Source organism: Diplotaxodon limnothrissa, linkage group LG22 (assembly GCF_057381915.1).
Source record: "Diplotaxodon limnothrissa isolate DT_005_m linkage group LG22, D_limnothrissa_male_GT1.1, whole genome shotgun sequence".
Classification (NCBI taxonomy): domain Eukaryota; kingdom Metazoa; phylum Chordata; class Actinopteri; order Cichliformes; family Cichlidae; genus Diplotaxodon; species Diplotaxodon limnothrissa.
This window is the reverse complement of record NC_140616.1, coordinates 4,869,444-4,891,435: the sequence shown is the minus strand read 5'-3', so window position 1 is coordinate 4,891,435 and position 21,992 is coordinate 4,869,444. Positions and strand designations below refer to the sequence as shown.

At 41.3% G+C, this 21,992-nt stretch overlaps 2 protein-coding genes across 2 annotated transcripts in view; both read left to right on the top strand.

Annotated features, from left to right (window-relative positions):
• The window catches only part of LOC146609243 (major histocompatibility complex class I-related protein 1-like), a 202,536-nt gene that overhangs the window by 105,183 nt on the left and 75,361 nt on the right, over nucleotides 1-21,992 (top strand). The window lies entirely within an intron of this gene.
• On the top strand, nucleotides 13,945-21,931 carry LOC146609245 (major histocompatibility complex class I-related protein 1-like). The gene is made up of 4 exons (XM_085346929.1): nucleotides 13,945-13,986; nucleotides 14,755-15,040; nucleotides 20,797-21,117; nucleotides 21,810-21,931. The coding sequence occupies exons 1-4, from the start codon at nucleotides 13,945-13,947 to the stop codon at nucleotides 21,929-21,931; spliced, it is 771 nt and encodes a 256-aa protein (XP_085203055.1).

Below are 21,992 nucleotides of genomic sequence, written 5' to 3'. Positions count from 1 at the left end.
AGTGATGTGTATATATGTGTGTTGTGGGTGCACAAGTATGCATATATGTCTGTAAATTGTATATCTTTTGACGTATTACTGGGGTTAAATAAATAAAAATTACATGCATTATGTAATGTAATTGTATTGAATTTCTGAGGGAAGAAAAAGTGTTGACTATTAATTTGACTATTAATTACTAAATAGTGGAAAGGGGGTGGGATTAAATAAGCTTATGCTTCTTCCTAGACCTTTTGAACATGTAAGTTACTTATAATTATTGTTGCTTTGTTTTCCTTTTGTTTGTTTGTCTCTTTTTTTCCCTGTTGTTTTTATTTAAACATGTTTAAAATAAAGATTCAATACAAATACAAATGCTCACAAACGATGTAAGTTAATACATGCGCTATTTGTTTTTATTGAAAGCAAATGTTTATTGTTTAAGTTTTAAATAAATACGTGAAACACAAGTGGGACTTAGTATGGCTTATTGGAGACGCGTCACAGTACAGAAACAAACTCAGCCGGCAGCGGCTTTATTTGTGGATAGAAGTCGCAACAATGGGTTAAGATATTTTCAAGATTTAAATTTAATTGCAGTCCGTGCGTCTGTGATGTCTGGGCGGGCGATGCTTGGACCGACGCGGGACAGCAGCTCCTCAAACTGGGCGAGGGACAGACGGTGGTACCGCTGAAAGTGGCCGTCAGTCAGACGCATCTCCTGGAGCAAGTGGTGAAACTCACCAAACTGCTCACACTCGTGGAGGACCTGATGGACCCAGGTACGGTCAGGACGTCCTTTACGCCGCTGCTCTGCTCTCCACAGTAAATAGGGAGACTCTCTCTTCAAACGCTAGATCGACAGCTGCCCTCTTGCAAACATACCGTCTGGCACTACTTCCTCCCACATTTCTGGTTCACGCACGTGAAAATTGCATATTTTAAAGTGCGACCAGTTTGCTTTGAATGCGCTTCAAGGTGCGAATGTGCAAGCGACCAGCTAGGAGCGTGTGGCGCTTTTTGGTCGCTTCTATTGCGTCCGGTGTGAACACACCGTTAGTTTCTTTTAAATTGTGAACAATAGATTTCTGGTAAAGAATTAAAAGAAAACAAAATTGTAAAAGCCCTTTCATGCTAACTTAGAAGAAACTTGGAGCCTAAATAATATTTCGGGGCGGGGGCGATTGGTATGAAGGTTATATTTTTCACTTTCTGGAGAAAAATTACTGACACAATTTCGGACCATCTGCTCAAGCCCAACAATAACAAGCATTGCCCTGGTGATTGAGGATCAGATTGTCCTCAATGACGTCTGTAATTTCCCTAATGCAGCTGCACTTTTGCTTGGACTCATCTATGCACTTAACCTGGACTATCTAAAGGACTTAAGGTACACTTTTGAAGTAATTCAAAAGGTGTTCGTGGGTCTTGGTACTCAGTGCTCTGCCTGGGGTTCATGCTTTAAAGAATAATTTTCTGAAACAGTGGGCAGAAAAGTGTTCGTGATAACAAAATCTGTTCTCATGCTGGGTTTTTTTAAGTAACCCAGTGCTATGATTTGACCATGATTTGGTCAATAAAGTCATCTTAAAAGTCACTGCATACACTTCAGTAATTATTTAATTTATTTCTTTTTATATTCATACTAGAAAAAAAAAAGCAATATCTGACTAATATTTCATATTATCAGTTCCATTGATATCGTACAGATAAAAATATTGGTAACAGCATTGTTTGTTTCTGTGGGTATGTTCTTGGTATCTTAGCAGTTCTTGTCATTACCGCTTGATTATAGTACACCTGAACTATCCAGTGCTGGCTCTGCACTTAGGATGTATCATGATTTAATAGTTAGTTAGTTTTTATTTTCATGTGCTATGAAACAAGTGTGTGTTTGACTTTACATGTTTGAACCTTAGGGGTGACACAGCACTTTGTATTGCTAGAAAAACTTTTTAATTGTGGACCCTTTGCTGTCAACTATTTTAATGTTTGATATTGGCAGACCTTAAAGAGATCATAGTTTTGTTTTATGTATGGTAATGTTCAAAGTCTTTGGCCCCTCCACATATCTTTATATTTTGCTGGGCAAATTTGGTTACCAGGAACAGTAATTTCTTGACAAATGTGCAATCATACAGGTGTGGTGAAAAGTTTAGATTCACTCCTTATGGGTATGAGTGTTATGGGAATTTGGGTTTTTAATGATTTAGCTGAACTGTTTTTTTGTTTTTTTTACCTGAATGGTATGATTGTACAGTATTGTATCTTTAATGACTTTAAAAAGCAAGAATTGGGTGCACACGTTTTTAATTTACTGAGGAGAACAAACGGCTATATGGCAGCTGTGTCACTGACAACTGACAATCTAAATGTTCTTGCTTAACAATGACTGTAAAAAAATCAACATTGATCAGAAACTTTTATTCCTCGTTTATGCAAACAGATTGAAAATTGGAATTATTTCAAATATACAGTTATGTTGTTTAAAAATGTTCAGTATAAATGAGTTTTTAGCTTCAGCCTAAACTGAAAATGTATACACAATCTGAAGACAAATAAAACAAAGCTCAAAATCAAGATCTTTTTTTTATTTTTTGTGTTTTATTATTTCAATTCAATTCAATTTTATTTATATAGCGCCAAATCACAACAAAAGTCGCCTCAAGGCGCTTCAGAGAAAAACCCAACAATCATATGACCCCCTATGAGCAAGCACTTTGGCAACAGTGGGAAGGAAAAACTCCCTTTTAACAGGAAGAAACCTCCGGCAGAACCAGGCTCAGGGAGGGGCGGCCATCTGCTGCGACCGGTTGGTAATTTGTTGGTATTTGTTGGTAATAATTTCATGTGGTCTTTAGTGAACAGTTCCACAAGTTCTTGTTACTCTTCTGGGCTTTTAAATAAAGTGAGTAATCTTCTTTGTAACGCCACCATGTGTCAGGTAAACTTTAGCGTACACATGAAAACATCCTAGAGAAGATATTTGGTCTTCTCAATGGGGCCTTACTTTTGAAAATTCTGACAATCATTTTGTCAAGTCTTGGATTTCCATTATTCATTAACCCCAGGACATTGTCAGCACCACTCCACTTTTCCCGGAGTTCATTGTATACTGTCACAGTGAGGTCTTCCATGTTCTCCAAGGAGATTTCAAGATTTTGGGACACAATTTTAGCCCAGATCTTTTCGGTAAGCCTCTGTATAACTTCTTCAGCTGGACCCCATTTCTTCAACGCCTTTATGTTGCTCATTGCGTGCATAACCAGATCTCTAGCAAAGCGTTCCACAAGTTCTCTGTACTCGTCTCGGTTTTTAGATAAAGTGAGTATTCTTTTGGGTAATGCCAGCAGATGTCTGGTGAATGTTGGGACAGTAATATCATCCTCAAGCTCTTCCTTCAGACTTGAAATCAAATGTTTTTCCTTGCACTTATGCGCTTTACAAAGATTGGTGAAAACGGCTTTCGCAATACTGGGCAGCCTCTTTGGACATAGATCCAAATGTTTTCCCTCAATTTCAGGCCAGATTTTCTCCATCAGACGATAACAGTTGGGAATCCTTGTGGAGTCTTTGTGTTTAGAGGAGACTTTCTCTAAGGCTCGTGAAACTACCAACTGAGTAAGTGCATAAACAAACATTTTTTCTGCAGACACATCATCAGATGCCAGACTGATGACAGAAGAAGAATCAACTTCTGACTCATGTACAGCTGGAATCACAGGCTTTTCCACGGGACAAGCTTCTATTTTGTCCCAGTGTTTTGTATCAGCTGTGGGCTTTTTCTTCATACAGCTTTTCTTTGGTTCTGCTGTGGCTTGGGATTGTGTGTCCACATGCTGAAGACATTTGCCGGCCTCTGTCTTCAGTTCTGCAGTATCTGTTTTTTTATTATCACTGCAGTTGTCTACAGATATTTCTTTCAGGATGCTGTCTTTTCCTCCTTTTGCCTCCGTTTCATTGCATTTATCAACGTCTGACTCATATGCAACTGGCATTGCAGGCTTTTTCATGGGACAAGCTTCTATTTTGTCCCAGTCTTTTGTATCAGCTGTGGACTTTTTCTTCATACAGCTCTTTCTTGGTTCTGCTGTGGCTGTGGTTTGGGATTGTGTGTCCACATGCTGAAGACTTGCACTGGCCTCTGTCTCCAGTTCCGGAGTTTCTGTTTTTTTATTATCAACACAGTTGTCTACAGATATTTCTGTTACCATGTCTTCCTTTGCTCGTGTTACCCCTGTTTTCTCATGGGAATCAGTGTCCACTGACTCAAGACACTCCTCTGACTGTGTGGACACAGGAGCTCCCTTCTCCATGGTTGTCTCTGTTGCATCCGCTAACATGGAGCAAAGTTTCAACATGTCCTTTAACAAAGTGGAAGGCAGCTTAGAGTTGCAGTACTCTGGGTTTAACTGCAGAGATCTCCACTGTGGTACAATTGTACCAAAAAAGTAGTCGCTTAAGGACTTCCATGTTTCCTCTGAGGAGTAACTGTGTGGAGTTGTCATGTTGAAGGTTGTATTTCTACTTCTTTGACTCTGAATTGGAGAAGTGGAAACAAATTGCTGGGGGGTTGATGTTGTGGCAGGTATGTCTGCTCTTTGTGAACTAAACGTGTTTAAATGTTGCTCGCTGTTCTGATGCATGAATGCGCTCTGAACTAAATCGCAGATGTTTATGGAGTTCTGGAGTTCTATTTATAGGCTCGGGTCCTGTAGGCCCCGCCCACTGCCCTTTGATAATTGCCAAGTCCCGCCCACATCGAATGACTGTTGCCTAGCAACCGCTAGATGACAGTAGCACAGATGGGTGCAGCCACTGTGACGTCATCCGGCTTTCTTGCTGCTCAGCAATTGATAACAAAGAACCTTGAAATGTGTTTTTAGCTAAACTTTGACACAGCTGCAGGACATTAATAATAATGAGAAGCTACTTAATTATATATATATATATATATATATATATATATATATATATATATATATATATATATATATATATATATATATATGTATATATGTATATATGTGTATGTATATATATATATATATGTATATATGTATATATGTGTATGTATATATATATATATATATATATATATATATATATATATCATACATCATATATATATATATATATATATATATCATACATCATATATATATATATATATCATATATATATATATCATACATCATATATCAAGGCAAGGCAAGGCAAGTTTATTTGTATAGCACAATTCAACAACAAGGTGATTCAAAGTGCTTTACAGAGACATTAGAAACAAGAACAAATAAAAAGCATGATTTAAAATTGAATAAAACAAGCAAATAAACTAACTAACTAATTAACAAACAAACAAACAACAGTATATAAAATCAAAACAGATAAAATCAGAACAGTAGATAAAATCAGTAGTTAAATGTAAGTTTTGAAATTTAAGCTTAAAGTGTGGATTTGGTGCTTTATTCAAATGCAGCTGAGAACAGGTGAGTCTTCAACCTGGATTTAAATAAACTGAGTGTTTCAGCTGATCTGAGGCTTTCTGGGAGTTTGTTCCAGATATAAGGAGCATAAAAGCTGAATGCAGCTTCTCCGTGTCTGGTTCTGACTCTGGGAACTGATAAAAGACCGGATCCAGATGACCTGAGGGATCTGGATGGTTCATACTGGGTCAGGAGGTCATTGATGTATTTTGGTCCTAAACCATTCAGAGCTTTATAGGCCAGCATCAGAACTTTAAAGTCTATCCTCTGACGGACAGGAAGCCAGTGTAAGGACCTCAGAGCTGGACTGATGTGGTCCACTTTTTTGGTCTTAGTGAGGACTCATATCATACATCCATTGGACGTAAAACTTACATCTTATTGCACCAGCATGCATCTGCTCTTATATAACTATCATTAGCTTACAGCTTTAAGTGTTTAAGTTATGTGCTGACTAAAAATGAAGACAAGATGATAGTTTATTAAATATACCTGTAATAAAATTAGCAGATTGTCTCGATGGAATTTAGCCATCTGCTCCTTGCTATCTAAAATATAATAAACAGGACACTGGAGTAAATTCTTGACCATCTCACACTTCTGTTTACAGTTTTTCTCAAATGCTAAAACACATTTCACAAACGTTACCACCAGGTCCCCCAATGTCCAAACACAACACCCTTCTCTAAAGCTACATAAACACAACCACACCTTCCCACTGCAAAACTCAAACTCCCACACCAAGAGAGCAGCTCGAAGCTGTCAAAACTGTAAACACTATACACAGCATTACACACTACAGCAAAACAATTGAAAACACAATGCTCAATTTGTGAGAAGGTTCTTTGTTTCATAACTGCCAATGCATATTTTAGAAGCTATACAGTAACGGATCGTCGTAGATCTCTGCAGAGGATTAGGCATTTAGATTTGTGAGTTTCATATGAGTAGTATAAATCTATAGAAAATCCTGCATGTACGTACACTACTGTAACACAACTCAATGCAAAAACAGAATCTATTGCACACAACAGTAATCTTGAAAACATGAACAGGGTGTGAAGTTTTTTTATTTACGTTATTCACACCACACACACACCACAATCACTGTGCGGCATCATGTCGCTGAGCTGTTGCTCGCATCTCGTCCGTAATGATGGTGCGAGGTTGTCTTGCTCTCCCTCCTGGACCTTCTCCTCTCCCATGTTGGCCTTCTCCTCTTCCTCGTTGGTCGCTCCTCTTCCTCCTCTCATTTGAACTCCTCTTCCTCATTGGCCTGCTCCTCTTCTTCCAGGGCCAGCTCTTCTCCCTCCTCTGCATCAGATTCCTCTTCCCCTGACTCTGCCTTCATCCATTGTGTTTGTTTGGAACCTTCAGCATACTGTGCACTCTGAACTTGCTTTTACATGTGGGTACAGCATTAGCAACAAGTGTCTTCAATTTTGAGTCATTGTGTGTAGTGAATGACGCCAGGTGTGTTCCCTGTGTTCAAAGATTGGTGACTGTGGCAAGCATTTTGCATCACATGGGCTTTCATTTGAGGATATGAGCAGAGTTGTTTTGCAACATGTGTTTTAGCAAGGAAAAATGTGTTTAGATTTATGAGTACAGAGGGTTGTGTTTTGTGAATTGTGTCTTCATGTGACATGTGTTTATGGTACTGGAATATGGTGGCTACATTTAGTAAATGTGTTTAGACTACTGGTCATTTGGGTTACAGGATTGGCTTTTGTGTTTTAACATTTGAGAAAAACTGTAATCAGTTTGACTAACCCTCTGTTTGACATTTATTCATTTGAGTGAAAACTATAACTTTAATCTCAGCCAAACCGATTTACTCGGAAACAAATAAAACACTGAAAAAAGCCAAACAAGAACGTTTTTAAGTTATCTAAGTGACTTATATATCATGTTTAACCTGAGTAGCCAAAACCATGGAGGTCTGAAAACGATGTACTGGGGGGTTCGCTACCCCCACTAGCTATCGAGCTGGTCGGTAACAGACATCTCCAACAACGTTGGAACACTTTTGTAAATATGTGATGTCTTGATAAATCAAGCAGGTATTTGAAGTTTACACAGCTACTTTCTTGCCCTAAAACATCTTAAAACTTTATTTTGTGACCCAAAAAGAGTAATAATAAAACTAATTTCCAACAATGGCGAATTTGCTGGGCTGCGCTATGAATTCTGGGATAGGTTGGGCCACGAAGAATACACCCGACCAATCCTTCAAATCTGCAGAAAAGGAGGATGCATTTGTCGGCCGCATTTGGGGGAGTCTTTGAATTTGGACAGTCTTCGTCGCATCGCTGTGATGTAACAGGCCTACAAATGCAGCCTCCGAAGGATGTGGCCCCTAAATTTGGACACAGCTACGATACCAGAGACTGCTTATTCTTCTTCTGTGGTGCTTAACGGCAGCTGGCATCCTTGTACATGCATTGCTGACATCTTTTTTTTTAGTCCGTTATTACACTCATAAATCCTACTACTTATTCCTCGTCTTTCAGGATCTTATAAAGCTTCAAACGATGCGCAGACTATTAAATTAGTCTAGGGGCGTTTTTAGCCCATTTTTGGAAGTGCTGAAGCACCCCCAAAATGAATCAAAGCACCCCCAAAGATTTCTTACTTTTTTTTGGCAATATTTGCTGTTTGTGTCACACACTACTAAAAATATAAAAACCATACAGTACTTGGTTGAGACACAATGTTTTAACAACAAAAGTATAGATATCCCCCCCCCCCTTCAAAAAAAAAAAAAAAAAAAAAAAAAGGGTTTGTTCCAGCTCACCTCTCCCCTGCTCTTGCTCTAGCGCCCTTTCTGCCAGTAGCTGAGACGCAGTGGAGCAGAGGTGTAAGTGCCTGGCTTAAAACAGGACATTTTGGCTGCATTTAACCTTCAGTTACTCTTTATATAGTTTGGTAGGAGTCAGACCATGTTTCTTTTTTAGCTGAAAAACCTTACACCCAGGTAACCTGCAGTGTTTTCCAACGATGTTTGCTTCCCTACAATCTGTCCTACTCTGTAGTAAAATCAGCGACATTTGACCATCCTGTTGCTCCCATTGAAATTTATACAGTCTATTTATAATCTAAAATTTAAAATTGTCCGTAGCCTGCTGTTGTTACCGCTGTCCTGTTTGAAAGCTGCTTATTTTGTCATATGTGCATGTGCAAAGGTACTAACTAGATAACTGACTGGATGCCTATTACAGTTTTTGCCCGTTGCTTGAACACTATAAACCCATGCTCAGACTAAAGTAACACAACGTGAAGCTTTTGTTACCATACCTCAAACACATGTACCCATACCTTAAACAAAAGCGCTGCTTTGCACCCCAGTACCAATTATGCAACACTCCTACTCCTTTATGCAACACACCTACCCCTTTATGCAACACACATGGTCCTGCATGCTACACTCTATTTCATACATAAGACACTTCGCTCACAAAATGAAATCTCAGGGTGCCATTCGGAAAACACATGTATCCAAAATACAAAACACATCGGATAATTGCAACCACTCAAATACACACCTGAAGGCACGTACTTGCAAAACCGAACACCAATTAGCCAACTACAAAAAGCCCTCAGCGTAGCCATTTCAAGAACTTTGCAAGCATGGATGGAGGGAGAGCAAGAGGAAGAGGAAGAGGTAGAGGAGGAGGAGGAAGAGGAGGAGAAGGCCGAAGAGGCCATGAATGGACCCATATTTCTGATGAAATAAGAGCAACTTTGGTGGACCATGTCATCAACCACGGCCTGACTATGAGGGAAGCTGGGCAGAGAGTCCACCCACATCTAAGCCGCTTCACAGTGGCATCTGTAATACGAACATTCCGACTAGAAAACAGGTATGTCTTCACCTCCATACCTTCTGCTCTACTCAGATGGTTTTATAGCACTGTTCTACAGTATATCACATTACCATATCAAGTGTACGGGGTGCTAATGCTCCTTTTGCAGCCAAAGTGGTAGTTTCTGTGAAACATACCATGATTACTTATATTGAAGTACAGTGTTGTACAGTGGATGATACAGTATATACAGTGAAGTACTGTAAGAAAAATAAGCAAACCGATGACAATATGTGGTTGTATTTCTCTAGAATGACTCGAAGACCTTCTGGGGGAGGACGCCAACGCCTGTTCACACAACGGCAGGAACTTGCTGTTGTGGACCTAGTGAGGGCAGACAATGCCATCCGTCTCCACCAGCTACGACGGAAAATACTTGCAGACAGGCGAGTGTTCAGCAACATAGACCATGTGAGCATCACCACCATCAGACGCATCTTGGGTAAACACAGCATCACCATGAAGCAGCTCTACAGAGTCCCATTCGAGAGGAACAGTGACAGGGTCAAAGGACTTCGAGCTGAATATGTACGGGTACGTGTAACTGTCCCTTACATTTACAATAGAGTATTGGTGAAGTCCAGTAGCAGCTGAATATGTACCATATCAGTACCACATGGATCTATTCTGAGAGCTACACAGGTACCTGTGTGATGGGGTGAGGGTGCTGTATGTGTAGCACTGTAGTACAGTGATATGGTCCCCTTTTTTTCAGAGAATCTTGGCCATGGATGGAGCTGCACAGCCTCATGAATACATTTTCATTGATGAAGCTGGATTCGACCTGAGCAATGCGGCGACATTCAGGTGACAGCAATCCATGGATGGTTTTGACATGGAAGAGGATATTTTCCCCAGTGCCTAGCGGGAGAAGACATTGCTTGCGATGTTGATGAGGTCCTGTGGCCAGACCCCAACAGACGGCGGGATCCATGAGCCCACGTATGCACAATTGTCATGATTTTTTGTTTACAGTATAGTGTTTTTTCTATTACTGTATTATGGGGGTTTTTTTGTTTTTGTTTTTTTTGCTTTATCTGAATTCATGGTACTGCGATGTACACTATTGAGTAGGTCTATTTGCGTTTTTGGTTGTTTGGAAATGTGTCTCCTGTAAATGTGCCTTCTGAATACACAATGGAAATCAAGGACTGCAGTGTTTTATGTAAAGAAGACTAGTGTGTTCCCCCTGATCTGTAAGTGTTTGCATATGATGCAAGTATGTGTCATTTTGTCAACAGAGTTACATTTTGACAGAGGAATGTTAGGTTTTGACAGCAGAGTTTAGGTTTTGGGAGTGGAGTTTCATTTTGGCACAGATGTGTATGGTATATTTCCCAGTGTTGTGTCGTGTTTACTTGTGTTTAGAGTTTTGGCACAATGAGCGACGTTTTGCCAAATGTGTTCAAGCAACGGGCAAAAACTGTAACCTTATAACTCCTGTTGTGTGTGTGTGTGTGTGTGTGTGTGTGTGTGTGTGTGTGTGTGTGTGTGTGTACAGAGAAACAGCCAGGTTCATAATGGATACAAGGAAGTTTTTTCAAAAAAAGGAGCCACGTTAAGGTAAAAGTTTAAGATCAAATGATCCGTCAATAAAAGATAAAGTTGGATCAGTGTTTCAATATTTATATCTTTTTTTAGATGTACATGTGGTTGTGGTTGTCAGGCCTCTACCCTAAGACTTGACCAATTTGAGTGTCCCACCTGAAGGCTAGGCTTCTGCTGGTCTAGCCTTTATGGTCACTAAGGCACGTAAGGGGGCAATCCCTCGGGAAAACAGAAAAGCAAAAAAACAAAAAAAACAAAAAATTAAATGAAACATTGCTCATCAGATTCTAACAATTAAAACAGAACATTTACCTTAATTGGATGGCCTAATTCAAGTAAATTTGCAAAATGAAGTAAGAATAAAATAAGACCTCTCAATATAGCCAATACTTACAAAACGGGTTGGTATAGTAAAAAAACAACAACAACATAAACACCTTATCGTGTTTCATGGAAAATCAAATTAACAGAGAGACGGTAAACGCACCTCAGTGCCTGCCGTAGCTAAATGGGAGAAAGTACGTTCTTCGCAGCTGGATGGTTAATAAATTGGATTTACAGTTTTTTCTGATTGCTTAAGCACATTTTTTGTAACTATTGGCTAATTTTGCAAAACTCTTCACACAAATAAGAAAACCTGTCACCCAATAATCAAAACATTGTAGTTCTCTTGCAAAAGCAAACACAGCTAGATTAACTCTTCACACCTTCATAAAAATGGTGTTTCCGTATCAAACAGTACACACAAGCCATCATCTACTAAGCACACAATGCGCCAACTGCACACTGATGGTATGAATACAAAACACATCTGGCCTTTGCTTTCTCTGTGCACAAGGTAGGCTATGTCAGTTTGAGCTCATACTTCTGTCATAGATCCATAAGCATAGAGGGATCCAAACTTCAAGTACTGGTGTTTATTCAAACACATCAAAACAAACACAAGTGGTTATTTCCAAGTATAGGATTATTTGCAATCGCCATAATGACTATATGGGTTACTTGGTCTGCAGTGAACATGCTTCCTCTGCCCCAGCATCTGGTCATCTAGCAACTCTGTAAAGTAACAATTTCAGTATTTTTACATCAATGGTATTGGTGTGTTTCTCATTGGCATACGGCAGTGCTACAAATCTTTGTGCGAAGTGACTGTACTAACCGATTCTTATTTCAAGATGTCCTTATGGTGCTTGCAACAGTGTAGCGGCTCGAGTTAGGCTGGACCTGTTGGCCAGCTTCCCTCAGGGTCATTCCACGGTTGATTACATGGTCCACTATTGTAGCTCTGATGTCATCAGCAATTCTATTTCTTACTCTTCCTACCCTTCCTCTCCCCCCTCCTCATCTTCCTCTCCCCCTTCCTCGTCTTCCTCTTGCTCCTCCTTGTCCTTGTCGTCCTCTTCATCCTACTTCTTCACCTCCACGTCCTCTTCCTCGGCCTCCTCTACTTCTCACTCTTTCTGCTCCCTCCATTGTACTCCGCACACACAGCTTACCTGTATTATAGTGCTTAGGCTGATTGCAAAGTGAACTGATTATCTAAAAAAGTTTTCACATGTGAAAGTGTGCCAGACAGTTGGCAAATTAGTGTTAATGATAGCCATACATGTGTATACTTTTGCTAGGAGTGTGTTGGAAATTTGGTAATTGAGTGTTGTGCAGTGAATTGTGCCTACAGTTTTGCAAAGTGTGTGTTACAAAATTGCAAACTGAGTGCAAAGCAGTTTTTGTGCTTTTAGTTTTGCAAACTCAGTGAGTGGTTTTGCTATAAGTCTGAATAGTTTTAGAGATTGTGCTACAGGAATCACAGTTAGGGTTTAAGCATTCAGAAAAAACTGTAACTTAACCACAATACTTTGACATGAGTTCTTTATAAACTTGAGTCTAACATGAAGGCAGTGGCAAGATGCGTCGCATGGATGTTTAGCTGGGGAGAGTGGGAGTTCTCTGCTGAGTGCTGTGTGAGCCTGCGCAAAAACAGAGCACGGAGGCATAGAGCGAACGAGACGCGAAACCTATCATCTCATTTGTGCCTTTTCCAATGGATTTTTCAGCTACTATAATAAATCTTGTCCATATTCAGTTTGTGGGTAATCTATTATTTTCTTTCTCAACTTTTAAAAGTTTGACTTAAGGGGGCAGGACATTTGTTTAAGGGGTCATTGCCCCCTCTTGCCCCAGCGTATAGCCGATGTTATGCCAAAAAGTGATTGTCTGCCAAAAACTGATTTCCAATGTTTCTGTGTATTTTTTATGTGTAATATCTTTACGTATGTTGATAAATAGACTTCGGTGAACATGGTTTACAAAGAAGTTATATATAGAATAAAAAATTATCTGTTTTTCAAGTAACTTTACAACTCTGTGTTATTGTACTTACATTTTAACCAATCCGGTCCTTTACCCCCACTTAAAATATTTTTACAGCACTATTGTAATATTTGCTGCCATTTCTGCTGTCCTCTTGGCCAGCTTACTCTTACAAAATAAATTTTTAATGTTAATGAGATTTTTTTTAACTGCATAAATAAAGGTTGTACAAAAGTCACTGCCAAAAACTGAATGCGCCTTCTACCTTGTTACACGAATGTTGTTTGTGGCTCAAGATGACTTTATGTCATCCATAAGGGATGCATTTGACATATGTTTCACATATTATAGCCCAACGAGTTACTTATAGCAGTTTAAATACGAGCAATCAGTTTTTGGCAAATACCGGAAATCAGTTTTTGGCAGACAATCACTTTTTGGCACAACACCGGCCCGGTGTTGCTGCTTTACCAGGTGTAACAATTAAGTTTAGCATCCAGGCATCCATGAAAATAGAATTTATTAAATTTAACAGAGTTCAAAGTTAGCAGGAAGTTTGCTCGCTAGTTTCCACCTAAACATGATATAGCATGTTCTGACTGAGAGATTGGTGAAAAAATTAAAACATACAGCTCTGCTATCACTTCCGACATAAATGAAAACAGAAATCTAAACAGCAGTGACGTTTGTAGGGTTCCTGAAGTTGCACTAGCTGGTATATAATGATGTGCTACGTGAGATAATCCATCCACAATATGAGGTTAGTCGTTACTATACTGAAACAACATGGGAATAGAGCAGCTGCGAGAGAATTCAACATGAATGAATCAATGGTACAGATGCAGAGGAAGCAAGAATGAGTTGAGTAAAGTTTGACTTATCTGACTGTTTTGTTTCGCTTAATTCGCCCTCAGTTTCTGTCAGTTGTCAGTTTCGATCTCTTTTTTTTCTTTTAATCTTGACACACCAAGCCTACTTTTACATGTTGCAGAATTCCATCACCTTCATATTCATATTTGATTACTTATTTTTTTTACCTCCGTTGTGGCTTTGTGTATATTTAGTTTAATATTTGTACCTCATGATTCATTCTTGTTGTAGTTAGTATTTACTTTGTTGTGTGGTTGCTTTAGTTTATTAGAAGTTTAGGACTCTTTTCTGTGGTTTCTTGTGAATTTATTATATTAATTTCAGTTTCTGTTCTGGTTAGTGATGTACACGTTGCTTCTGCTTAGTTCACCTTTGTGTCCCAGCGTTGTCTGCATTTCTCCTTCCTTGTTCCCCTCTCTAGTTCTTCAGTCATCTATGTCGATTTAACCCTCGTTTCCTAATCTTGTTTTATTTTGGTAACTGTTATTCTTAGTTTCTTGTGTTACATTTACTTCCTCTGCCCAAATATTTATACTTTCCAACCATGCAACCCACATGTGCTCTCCTCTCACTATCCCATGAGTGCGTTTGGGTCCACATCCTACCTGCCATGCATCATATCCATGACGCAGTGCACCCGTGACAATGTGCAATATTAAAATAATATATTGCTATCTCTCTTTTCTTTGTTTCTCTCTTCAGGTTTTCACATTTTACAGAACAGAGAAGTCTGTGAATGGGATGAAAAAACTGGAGAGGTGACTGGATTTTCACAGTACGGTTATAACGGAGAAGACTTTGTTGAGTTTGATCTGAACAGACTGACATGGATCGCACTGAAACCAGACGCTGCTATTACTAAACAAAGATGGGATGCTGACAGTGGTAGAACAAAATACAAGGAAAACTTCCTCACTAACATTTGTCCAGAGTGGATGAAGAAGTCTTTGTCCTATAGGAAAAGCTCCCTGCAGAGAACAGGTAGAGTCACACAACCTGATGTGGTTTCATGGACGCAGTAGTGTTTATTTTGTGTTGCATGGTCTTCCAAGAAATACAGTTGTATGACAAAACATTTTGGGATTAATTTTGTATTTAATCATTTTGTTTACAAAAAAACAATACAAGAACACATTATACATTTTCAAAAATTAAGAAAACCATGTGCAAAGGTAGTTGTAGATAATATAACATCTTAAAAGATTGTAATGAAATCAGTTTCACATTTTTTTGTAGCTCATTCCATTTAAAGGCAGCAAAATATTTTAGTTTAGCGTAAACAAGAGGTACACCTAATGTTAAAATATACTGTGATGTGTTTTCCGATCCCAGTTATCTCTGTACAGAACTCTGGATTGGCTCTTGTTCAAGGGGTCAGAGTCTATGAGCCTAGGAGTATTACCACTATAGGTACCACAATAGAAACTAAGTTGGGAATTCACCCAGCAACTAACTACCTCATTCTAAATTTCTACCCTGCTGCCCCCTAGCTGACGCACCCTACTAGCAACCTTGAGTAAGGTATAATCGACAGTGAATCTAGGTACTAGTGGCAGAGATGAAGATGGAGGCTTGAATGGAGCCTGAGTGATGAGGGAGAGACAGAGATGGGGAGGAGGTGGATTGCACCAAGCTGTCTGTACGGGAGACTGACAGATGCACAGTGAGATTTAAAGTACGAGGAGTGAAGACTGATTGGCCTGGAGAAAAATCATTGGTTTAGACCCGTCATGTCACAATTAGCTTCACAGTGCGGGAAAGTGGAAGTTATGTAAAGATTATATTAATCACTAACACACAGGAAGCAAATAGATGAGTACCTTCCTTATTGAATTTACGCATAAGCTTCATTACATTACTTCATTACTGAGTTTAAGAAGCTTCTGATTGTTTGAGTCCATTTGAGTTAGTTGGTGACACAACTGTGGATGAAAATAAAGGCACACCCCAAACACAGAGCCTCTTTCTTTGACATCATGTGAAAATCAAGAGAAATCAACCAAGACATCAAGAAAAGAACTGTCAACCTCCACAAGTGTGACTCATCCTTAGGTGCAATTTCCAGATGCCTGAAGGTCCCACGTTCATCCAATCAGAAAATAATATGCAAGTATTAAAACATATGGGAATGCACAACTGTCATACTGCTTGGGAAGAAGACAGATTCTAAGCCCCAGAGAGGAAAGATTTTTGGCGTGAAAAGTGTGAATCAACCCAGCCCAGGGAGACAAATATTCTAATTTCTTGAGACATGTCCTGTGGTCTGACAAAACAAAATTTGCACTATTGGCCAATGATAAACTGTATATTTGGAGGAAAAAGGGGGAAGCTTTGAAGCCTCAGAACACCATGCCAACTGTGAAGTATGGGGGTGGTAGGATCATGTTGTGGAGCTGTTTTGCTGCAAAAGGAACTCATGCACTTCACAAAGTAGATGGCATCCTGAGAAAAGAAAATTATTTGAACATATTGAAGCAACATCTAAAGACATCAGCCAGGAAGATAAAGCTTGGGGGCAAATGAGTCTTCCAAAACTAAATAAACTAAAACTCTTTGGCTTCTATAGCTTGTTCTGTTTTAAATTACAAATTCAATTTTGTTTTGATTTTCAGATGTTTGCTTTAATTATAGTCACAATTGTCTATGGAGCATGCAAAGAAAGCGACTGGACTTCTTTAAGCTAGGGGAAGACGTTTCCCTCTCATCCAAACAGCTCCTTTAGTTTTAAAGTGAAATGGTATTAGTATTTATTTATTTATTTATTCATTTATTTATTTTTTGTGTCCCGTTTGGATCTTTAGCGATCAGAATTGTTGTCTTAAGGCCAAGAAAGATGCCAAGCGGATTTATTTTACCAAGTGGATCATCATGACCTTGCCATATTGGTCCATTTGATTGACCTTTATTATAATTATGAATTTATTTTATTTTCAGTTGCTACAAACGGGACAGACATGACTGGGGGATAGGACAGGGAGAAAGAATGAAAGAAAGAGAGGGAGAGAAAGAAAACCAAAGGGGAGAAGAGACGGTGAGAAGGGGGGAAGAAAGAAAAAAAAAAACAAAAAAAAAAAACACCTGGATCACCTGTATGGAGAAAAAAAAACAGAAGAGAAAGCAAACAACAAAGAGCAACATAATAAAAAACAGCACCATCACAATAAACTAGCTAGCAGTAGATAACAGTAGATACTAAATATTAAACGATATTGTGCAGCACGCAAGATAGACAGCGCACAATGTGCTTTGAGGCAGCAGCCAAGAAAGGTGTAGTCCGCGTCTGTGAACACCCGTGTGTACACCTGTGTGCATACCTGTGTGGATCAGCATGCTTGTATTCCAAAGGTTTCTCCATGTAACGATCTGCTAAGGAGTGTGGGGAGCCACAGCCCTGCCCACCAGGGTATGAAGCAGGTATGGAGGAGATCCAGGCCCCAGATATCCAGAGGCCCCAGAGTACAAGGACCCGAGGAGGACCACCAAAGGGGGGGAACTGTGCCACCCTCCTGGGAAGAGCTGAGTAGAGCCCCAAACAAGGGGTCACCCAGCAGCTACGGAGCAGAGGACAGAGGGGGTTGCAGTGGCGTGCCCGCGGGCTCTGCAGGCAGCCAGCTGTGCCAGAGAGGACCGAGCTTCAGGCCCAGAGGCCAGAGGCCTGAGGAAATCCCACCCCCCGGAAGGAGCCCAGCCGGGCCACAGGTGCCCGGCCCCGCCAATCAGCCACCAGGAGTGAGCCTGTACATACATGAGCGCCCAGCCCCAGACGACAAGGACCACCAACACACCAACGTCTGAGGGCATCAGCCACCGGCAGGGAGTGTGGTGAGGGGAGATAGGCCTCCGTACTTTAGAGGGCCTGAGATGTACCCAGAGAGGTTGAGTCTAAGACCCAACCTGACACATAGACACAGACGAACAGGCACACGCGGACACAGACATGCATTCCCACCCCCATATACACAACCAAATACCCGGCACTCACCCAACATGTAGACAGACACAAATAGACACTGCACAGACAGTCACACTCCCCAAACATACTCTATATCCCAGGTCCAGGTACCCCCGCCCTCAGAGGGGCAAGCAGCACCTAGACCCAGGAGATGTAACCCTTCTATCTGGGGTGGAGGCAAGCGGACCCCCTCCTTATCTGCAGTAGCAGGGAGGCCCCGCATCCCAGACCCCAGTCTGATGGCCAGCACCTCCTCCCAGCCCCCCAGCCCTGACGGCTAACAGAACCGGGGTGAGTGAAGACCTCAAACCTCCCTACGCCCGCTCATATGTAGTGCTGTGTGCTGTTCTAAAGTGCATTTAATACTCAGGAGAGCATGGTACTAGCTTCCTCTCAGAGAGCAGCATGGCTCTTCCCGAAAACCCTTAGTGTCTAAATGCATTTAAAATTGAGGGTAGGGCACCAGCGCCAGAGGTGGGTTGGAGTACACCGACCATCCTCTGGATGCTGTAAAACGTGCCCACCCCCAAGGCCCTATATGTATGTGTTATGTGAGAGTGTGAGTAATGTGGATGTGTAGGTTGCAGAATAAAATTGAGGCACAGGCGGCCAGAAGGGGACAGAGGGGGAGTGCCTCCCCTGCACCCTGGTGACATACCTGCACCCCAAGCCCTGCGTGTGTGGGTGGGTGTGGTAGAGCAGGAATAGGGAGGCAGCTGAGGATGGGGAGGGAAGAAAGGGAGGGGCAAGCGGCCCTTCCCTGGGGCCAGCTCCCCCGCTGACCCCAGTAGGCACCCCCACACTCTGGAACCCACCAGGGCAAGGGGGCCCAGGCCCATCCAGACCAGGGCCCGCAGCAGCAGCACCGCCCAGTCCCACAGAGTCCGGGGAAGCCCACCCGACTCCACCCCAGAGAAAACTGCACCCACCCCATAATCCAATCATCTCCCAAACTACACAAGACAATAGACACCCAGGTTGAGTTCATTCTCCACCTCTCCTATATCTCTCCCCCCACCTGCAGAGTGAGCCCCTGTAGTGAGGAGACCACCTGCAAAGATATAACAACCTCCCCACCAGTTAGAGAGCCCCCTAGTTGGGCCGATGCACCAGAGGTCCCCTGCACTGGGGCTGAGCCCCCCTGCACCCACCCGCCCACTGCTTCGGCGACACAACAGCCAGGACCCAAGCCCCCAAGGCCCGGCCAGCACCCCAGACCGGGGAGCGGAGCACCCCCAGACCCCCAAGCCTCCACGCCCGTCCCGGACCCTCCCAGGGGCAGCCAGGCTACCAGGCCAGTAACCAACGTCCGCCAGCACGGACCCTCCCCCATCTCCGCTGTACGCAGCCACAACGAAAACACCATCTAAGAGCCCCCAGAGCTCCTAACCAGGTCATGGCCACATCCCCCAGGTTAGGCCCTCTTGGGAAATGTTCCTAGGGACTCCCCAGACGCCCTAAGGCCGGCCCTACCCCCATATCAACCACAATAGCGAAGGCAGGACCAAACCACGACCCCCCACCCCCACTAGGTGATGAAGCCGATCAAAGGAGCCCAAAGGGATTGATCAAATGTGATGGCAGAGGTTGTATCAAGACTAATGTGATCTATTAGATGGTTTTTATATTGGTTAGAATTAAGATTATTTTTATTGGTATTAGTATTTAAACCTTAGTGGGGGTTGACCCACTATTAATCATGTGACTCATCACATGACCCAAGTTGTGAAAAAAGGTGTGGGTCATGTAAGGACAAGAAAGGCATTATTGACTAAAACAAGCATTCAATATTTATTATTTACTGTTACTGATGCTCATGTTGGTTGCTTTTGTAGTTTCCTTACTGTGTTGTTTTCTTTTTGCTTGTTTTTTTCAGCAGGTGTTGGAGCAGATTTTCAGTGTCTTAACAGTGTAAAATCACTAACCAAATTATCGACTTGTGTTGGAGTAGCCCAAGCCACCATTCACTTTTTGCTTTTATGCAATAAACACCTTTCCTCAACCTATCATGTGACCTATTGAGGCCACATGACGCAAGATGTGAGTAGGGGTTGAGGCACCTGGGACTGGATCTCCAAACTACATTGTAGATGACAGACAGTTGGTGTCGTAAGCCACCCCACGCCTATTTTTTCACACTTTGGCTCATGTGACGAGGCACATAATCAATAGTGGGTCAATAACCATCTCAAGGGACAGGGTTTAGATACATGGGACTCTCTGCTATTTGCCCCATGGTCATGACAATTTGCATATTAATGATCATGAAACTGACCTCACGGTCCATTGTTATTCAGTGGTGCTAGTTTCAGTCATTATGCAAATGTACTTTTTATTTATAAGGTTGGGGAAGCCTGCAGTCAGCTGAGACTGTGAAGGTCACTTGGATGAGTGACAAAATGTTTTTCCCACTGAAAACGCTACGTCCAGATGAACAGACAAACTTTTGGGGATTACTTTACCTGGATGATTGAGCATGCGTCAAGACATCTCCACCATTTGGTTTCTCGGATGAGAGCTGAAACGTCTACAAGAAAGTTAAAGTCCAGTTGCTTTCTTTACAAGCTTCATAGACTACCATAACTTGGAAGCCTGAAAACCTACACAGAAAATCACTCACAATTATTTTCCGCTGGTACTATAATGTTTTATATCTAACACATACACTGTACATTTCCTCCTATTGAATTTCTCCTTTGTTTTTCTTTGTATCCTGGTCTGGTTTATTTTCTAATTGCTACTTCTTCCTTCCCTCTGCCTGTATTGCCTCCATCTGTCTCTCCAGTTCTTCCCTCAGTGTCTCTCCTCCAGATGACTCCCTCCTCTTCAGTCAGCTGCCACGCTACAGGTTTCTATCCTAACAGAGTCATGATGTTTTGGAGGAAAGATGGAGAGGAGCTTCATGAAGGTGTGGATCCTGGAGAGATCCTCCCCAACAATGATGAGACCTTTCAGATGAGTGTTGATCTGAATGTTTCATCATTCACACTTGAAGACTGGAGCAGATTTGACTGTGTGTTTCATCTCTCTGATGGTGAGGACGTCATCATCACCAGGCTGAATGAAACAGTGATCAGAACCAACAGAGGAGGAAAAAATACAAATGGTGAGAAAAGATCATTTAATTCATTTTTTTTCTTGTTACTGTGGATTGTCTGTAATCCAGTGTTTTGTCCTGTTTTTGTGTGATCTCAGGCAGAATAGCTGCTACTGTAGGAATAACTCATGGAGATCCTATTAAAGTTGGAGAAAAAAAATCAGTACTTGTATATAATAACTGTCTCTTTGATTTAAAATGTGCCCAGTGTTGGTGCTGCTAACAGCCATCCATTCATCCATTTACTTCTTCTTCTCCTTATCAGGGTGTTACAGTCCAAAGACATGCAGTTAGGGGGGTCAGGTTCATTGATGATTCTAACTTGCTCATAGGTGTGAATGTGAGTGTGAATGGCTGCTGTTAATATTCTTAAGAGAAAACTGTTTCGACCATAATCCTGACAGTGATACTGGAACTTACATTTCAAAATGCGAGTGTTTCTAAATAATAAAACCCTTGGTTTTTATTTTTGGCTTTATAATTGAGGAGCTGAATACACAAAACTCCTGTCAAAGGGTTAAAAATTCAGCCACCTAATTTTAGTGTGCCTGCTCTGCTTAACTGCAATATATCATGGTATCTGAGTGTTGTATAGTGTTACATGTATGATCACATCAGTAGATCTTGACATAGAAATTATGCTGTCTTCTTCTCACCAATATGTGATTTACATTTTAACTATGTGATTTCTGACTGATCAGAGGAACCCTCAGACATGATGATCACCATCATTGCTGCAGTGGTTGTTTCTGTTGTTCTCGTCCTCGTTGCTGCTGTTTTTGCTGCTGTTTACAAGAAGAAGAAAGGTGAGAGATTCAGCTGAGCTGATGCTCTGATACAGACTGCAAAGCTGAATGTCTCTGGCATTCTTGAATATTTATTTT

Excerpts from the sequence above, each read along its gene's own strand:
- LOC146609245 (XM_085346929.1), top strand. The coding sequence starts at position 13,945 with ATGAGGTTAGTCGTTACTATACTGAAACAACATGGGAATAGA. Across the intron at positions 13,987-14,754 it reads TGAAACAACATGGGAATAGA|TCTTCAGGTTTTCACATTTT; the intron begins GCAGCTGCGAGA and ends TCTTTGTTTCTC. Across the intron at positions 15,041-20,796 it reads AAGCTCCCTGCAGAGAACAG|TTCTTCCCTCAGTGTCTCTC; the intron begins GTAGAGTCACAC and ends CTGTCTCTCCAG.